The sequence below is a fragment of the Erpetoichthys calabaricus genome, chromosome 5, assembly GCF_900747795.2.
Source record: "Erpetoichthys calabaricus chromosome 5, fErpCal1.3, whole genome shotgun sequence".
Lineage (NCBI taxonomy): Eukaryota > Metazoa > Chordata > Cladistia > Polypteriformes > Polypteridae > Erpetoichthys > Erpetoichthys calabaricus.
In genome coordinates, this window is record NC_041398.2 from 168,828,911 (window position 1) to 168,835,378 (window position 6,468).

Genomic DNA, 6,468 nt, shown 5'->3' on the forward strand with positions numbered 1-6,468 from the left:
TTTGTTTACATCTTGACCTGGCTATTAAAAAAGTGTTTGTGTGTTAAGGTTTTTTCAAACAGTAGTTTCTGACAAGGAAAGTGACATTTAATAAGGAACAATTGTCCATGTCAATGTGAAACTTAAGATGGTTAATGCAGAGAACATGTACACTTTTTATCTGGTCATAATGCATATAGTTTACCTTTAATAGCTTGATTTATTGTAAACAAACAACAAAAAGATACTCATCTCACAGAAATTTTCAGTCACAGGTTACTTCATTTTAAATGGCAGTGTATGCATATTGAAATCATTATAAATACTCACCAATCACAATATCCTTAATGAAAACATGTTTTTCCATTTATTCCCCTCCAGTTAAGTTGTTTGGCCAATGAATTGGTGAAAGTTTGCCTCATGATTCTCCACACCGTGTCTCTCACATCAATGCCTCCTTGAATCCCAAGCAATGTAATCTGCCAAAGGTTTACAGAAAGAAAAAAAAATAATTCACTGGAGTTCATAACTTCTTAAAATGCTCGATGCAATAGAAACATTAGGAGGAATCGGAACAAGCAACAAAGTAAAATATACTAGAAGTTCAAGCACCTATGTTTTTAGGTAGCTTTCCAATAAAGCTAATATAGGTGGAGCTATATAATAAAATGTACATGCTGAATCTTTGGGGTAAACTTGGACATGGGACTCCAAGCACCATTTGATATGATATGCCAGCAGTGTCAAATAAAAAAAAGCTTTTGACAGTCCTTTAGCATATTGTCATGCCCAATACTGACGGCCTTTACAGATGTTATCTGTGGTCAGACATGTCAAGTTATGAGCACTTCATTTAATTTTCAACAAAGATTTGACTACAGTAGCAGTCTTCAATACTCCCAAAAACTGACAACCATGCTCGGATAGGAATTTTTTCAGTCCTTTTAAAAATGTAATGTTGTAGACTGTTAAAAGCTTTTCTGACTTAAATAATTAACAATATATTTATTTTTTAACTATGCCTACGATTTTGACTACACATCACAGCTTGTGCATATCTGATGAGCACCATTTGGGCATTTAAGACAATACAACTTGAAGCTGTCGTTGTTTGAAGGTATATGTTTCAGTTGTTATTAAAAAAGTTCTTCCTTACTAGTTTTTTTTTTAAATCTCCACCAACCGCTAGGTCACTTTCAAGCTGTTGCATGGATGTGAGATCTTGAAGTGGAAGAATGTCTTTTTCCAGCACTGGATCTGAACCACTGTCACTACAGCATTTCTCATGTAGGTCTTGTACGGTTTTTAAAATCACTTTGACTTGCTCCATCATCATTTCCTGCTTAACCTGAATGTTTCGAAGAATGGCTAAAACAATGTACAAACACCACAAAATTAATATCAAACAAAATAAGATCATAATTGTCACAGACATTTACCAAAGGGGATGAAATGTAAACTAAAAATTGGCATGATGAAAAGTGGAAAAATAAAGGAAACAGATGAAAAGAGAATCCATCCATTCTCTTCCGCTTATCTGAGGTCGGGTCACGGGGGCAGCAGCTTGAGCAGATATGCCCAGACTTCCTTCTCCCCGGCCACTTCTTCTAGCTCTTCCGGGGGAATCCCAAGGCGTTCCCAGGCCAGCCGAGAGACATAGTCCCTACAGCGTGTCCTGGGTCTTACCCTGGGCTTCCTCCCGGTTAGACGTGCCCGGAACACCTCACCAGGGAGGTGTCCAGGAGGCATCCTGATCAGATACCCGAGCCACCTCATCTGACTCCTCTCGATGTGGAGGAGCAGCGGCTCTACTCTGAAAACCTTCTATGATGAATGAAAACTTGGGACGGCGTTTTCTCTTGCCTGGACGTGGGTCACCGGAGCCCCCCTCTAGAGCCAGGCCTGGAGGTGGGGCTCGAAGGCGAGCACCTGGTGGCCAGGCCTGCACCCATGGGGCTCGGCCGGGCACAGCCCGAAGAGGCAACGTGAGTCCCCCTTCCCATGGGCTCACCACCTATGGGAGCGGCCAAGGAGGTCGGGTGCAGTGTGAGTTGGGTGGTGGCTGAAGGCGGGGACCTTAGCGGTCCGATCCTCGGCTACAGAAGCTGGCTCTTGGGACGTGGAATGAAAAGAGAAGGTAAAATCAATTTAGCTGTATTAATGAATAAAGGTAATGAAAAGTGGGTCCTGTGAGAAACATTAAATACACACACAAAGTTGCACAGATTCATAATTCTTTTACTCAAAATGTAAAACATTCAGGGTAATTATTTTCGTGCTTCACAGTTGAGTCTGGTTATCAGGGCTTTATTTAAAGTGACAAACACAGAGGCAGCTATATTAAAGAGAAACTGAGATAAAACACTTACGGCCATAAATGTCTTGATTTGGTCCATCATTTTGTTGTGAGGTAGACCAGTGTCTAAATGCAGTATTTGCAATTTCCACACACTCTGGGGTTAGGTGCTCTTCCACTGTAGATGCACTTTGACTTTTGTAATCATTTCTCAGGCTTTTCATTTCTTGAGTGCATCTTCCACATTCAGTGTACCTACATTCAGAATGTAGCTGAACACTGTCAGGTTGATGCATCCTGCACATTGATTTTGCATTTCGTCCAAGTTCTCCAAGGTCAGCAGATATCTTGGTGGTTGATTTTGAAAATTTTTGAGGAGGGGTTATCTTGGGTGGTGGAGGTAGATGGCTTTTGGGTTTGCTACAGACATCACCGTCGCTATCACTATCAAATCTTGTGTTTGCTCTTTGGGAAAAGATTAAGAAATTATTGACAAAATACACAGTTATACAACATACAACTGTACAATTATGAGAAAAAATGCTTTACCAATTTAGACAAATTTTCATGAATTAGCCTTGTGGTAGTTATACTAAATTAAATTACAGTATATAGATAAAATGAGATAACTGGATCATTAAACTTAGTGTTTTCTCTTTAAAAGATCAAGTATTACAGCTTGAAAATTCACTGTATTAACACAAGCAACAGTCGGCAGGTGATGCTACAGTTCAAGCATATTAACTATTTCAGGCTTACATTTTCCTTCTTTTTGTCCTTTTTGGAATTTCATCATCTTCTTCATCTTCTGCTGTCTGCAAATCTGAGTGTCTTTCGGCAACTGGAAGCTTCAGTCTTGCAGTTCTGTAATTATCTGTTAAATTCCAGATGTAAGAGCATTTAGTCTATAATATGGATATACAGTACTCAGGAATACAATTATACCAGGGTGGCACAGTGGTAGCACTGCTGCCTCGCAGTAAGGAGACCTGGGTTCCTGTCCTGGGTCTTCCCTGTGTGGAGTTTGCATGTTCTCCCCGTGTCTGCATGGGTTTCCTCCGGGTGCTCCGGTTTCCTCCCAAAGACATGCAGGTTAGGTGATTTGGAGATCCTAAATTGGCCTTAGTGTGTGTATGCGTGTGCACCCTGCGATGGACTGGAGCCCTGTCTAGGGTTTGTTCCTGCCTTGCACCCTGCTGGGATGGGCTCCAGCAGACCCCCGTGACCCTTTTCTGGATATAGTGGGCTGGAAGATGACATGATATGATATGACAATTATACCAAATATTATAAATACAAACCTGTCGTGTACATAACTTCAACCTTAAATGATTTTCAGTTTTCTTTCGGCTGCTCTTTATTTATTATAGCCTTATGGATATCTCCAGTTTTATATGGTGGCCAAGCACACACTCCATTGGATACCCAATTGGATGGCACCAACTCAACTTCATTGCATTCCGAAAAATTCACAATGTGATACATAGCCTACAAAAATTACTAAAAACAAAGATTTTTTTAAAACATTTATAAAAGTCCTTGATAAATGCACTTACAACATGCATGCATGCTTACAATTACTAATCAAATATAAGTAACAATAATAATACATATGATTAATATATACAGTAAATTATATTAGTTAAACATGATTTCATTTGTACAGTTGAAATAATCAAATTTGCTTACCTAGCAACTTCACACACCACCATAAATCAGTCCAGAATATAAAGAATGCAAGTGGTGGGGTGATGAGAGTTTAAAAAACTAATTAGAAAAAGCACTTATGAACTCTGTAACACAACAGGAAGGAAGAAACAAACAAAAAAAAAATACTGTACCAATTAATCTGTATTTACTGTATATGAAGTAGGGGGATTACAAGATATTTGTCATCTAGTGGCAAACGGACATATTTCAGCATGCCAGAACCAATAGGTAAACACTGAAGATTTGAGGAAAGCTTGGACACAACAAAAATCCCCAGGTATGAAGAATCAATTGGATATTCAAAAAATATGGCCTTGTGTTGGTATTCCTGACAGACAACATATTCCCTGTCTTCATGCACAATTATATTTTGAACTATGACAATTTTATTATCAATTTTAATACAGGAATCCCCTGTAGAAACTTTGATGACAAATCCATTAAACTCCACCTCTTTAAACTGGAGTACTACCTCAAAGTGTAATGGAACTGGACCATCTGAATGTTGCATTTTAAACCTCTTTTGAGGGTGTATGCTAAAATCAGAATTTAAATGCAAGAAGTCAAGCTCTGAAATCCTACGTATAACCTGTGTTAAAGGACAGTGAGGTCGTCTAACCATTTTCTTTAGCTTTCTTAGATAATTTTCAAATGGAAAACCTGATATAACATCCAAACTACCATGGACTTTAACATCTTGACTTAAATGAGTTAGCCCATGTACATTATAGCTGACAAACTCAGGACCATATAACTCACTAAAATGCTTGACAAATGCCACTAGCAAAGAGTTAGCAAAATCATTCATAGTTGAACAGTACTCAGGACTTGCTAAAATGTATATACCCACAGAGAGCAGCATGAAATTTTGATACACCTCAGAGTGAAATATCTCTCTCAAAACAACTGGACCCGTGTACAATAAGAATTGTCTCAACTCAGTTGCTTTCCACCGTATCTTTCAAAAAGTGAACGGGGCTTCCTTGCAAACTCGTTAAGTTGGTAGTGTTACGTGGTTTCATTCCTATCAGAAATTAACGACACTTGACTGGCTGAAACACGGCACTGTAGTGGGCCATTGCTTCCTATTCACAAATCCAAGAGACGTCTCATTACTCCTAAGCATACAAGGTGCATGTAATCATGCGGGAATCCCTTAATCATATCTATGATTTCTGAGAGAGGTGAAGATTCTACATGGTGTGCATCATCATCTAATGTTTTAAATGATTCACCTGTTCGAAGACTTGCAGTGGTTTCTGGAAATGTCATACGGTGGTTTACATATACTCCTTTTTGTACACACTTATCACAACTGTGATATCCAGTGTGTGATTTTATGCCCTTAATAAAGGCTCTAGCAGGTGCATCGCAAACAACTGAAGATAAAGTGATGAAAAATGTTTTTCCTTTCACAGGAAATCCTTTTCCAATTGTTTTTAACTCATTAACTAGAGCACTCAAGTATTCAGAAAGTGAGTTTGGTTTTGAACATCCACAGAACAATGCAATCAAAACTGGAATCTTGATATAATTCTTAACAATTCCAAGAACTGGCCAAAACTGAAGTGAAGAACTCTTAAAAATAGGAAGCCCATCAAAATTAAGTTGCAAATTAAAAGTGTGTCCACTTGGAACAGTTGACCATACCTTTTCAAAGAAAGCTCTCAGAGAATGTTTAATGCCAAAGTAATGAAATGAACCACCACCAAGCATTTCAACTGTATAAGCAGTCTTAGTTTTCAGTAAGGACCTTGCATCTTTTGGCAAAAAAGCATGATTAATTCTGCGTATAGTTAGTAATGCAGATAAGGCAATTAAAGGGATACTGAACTGAACAGCCCAATTTCTCAAACTTGCCTGGAGGGTGTCCTGGTAATCGTTCTGCCCACAATCAAAGTTATCATCACTGTCACTCTCTGACTGACTGGATTCCAAATCATCACAAGAACAACCAAACTGAGAAGTTTGAATCTCATCCACATGTATTTCACTGTGAGTGATTTCAATCCCACCACTAACCTGCCTTTCATTCTCCAATGAATCTATCAACTTATTCACCCTCTTTATAGCCCTTTTTCTCAGATTAATGCGTTTTACATTCCATTTTGCCCTGTCCATATTACCATGAAATACCAAAATATACCTGTCAATGCCCAACTACTGTTCAATGCTGCAAAAGAAAAGAAAGGGACAAGAAAATATTATTTATATAACGTATACATAGTGCTACGATTCAAGGCTTATACAGTGACAAACTACATTATGAGATAAACGTTGCCTCCGTTCTGATTGGAACATTGTAAAAAGCTCCAATTGAGCACTCATTATTTGTCAAGACATACCTTAACAAAGTTTAAGTCTGATGCCACCTCCACCATTGTGCGTCTTTCACTCTATAAAAATAAACTCACATTCGCGGGTTTTTACGTTTGCACTTCCGCTCATGCTAACTAAACGCACTAACAGCGAAAAATCTCGGT

General features: G+C 38.6%; 1 protein-coding gene across 1 annotated transcript; it reads right to left on the reverse strand.

Annotated features, from left to right (window-relative positions):
• Positions 1-323: 323 nt before the first annotated feature.
• LOC114652042 (uncharacterized) lies at positions 324-3,643 on the reverse strand. The gene is made up of 5 exons (XM_051928558.1): positions 3,577-3,643; positions 3,035-3,149; positions 2,349-2,740; positions 1,136-1,347; positions 324-458 (listed from the first exon to the last, which is right to left on the reverse strand). The coding sequence occupies exons 1-5, from the start codon at positions 3,587-3,589 to the stop codon at positions 324-326; spliced, it is 867 nt and encodes a 288-aa protein (XP_051784518.1). The 5' UTR covers positions 3,590-3,643.
• Between the last annotated feature and the right edge of the window lie 2,825 nt (positions 3,644-6,468).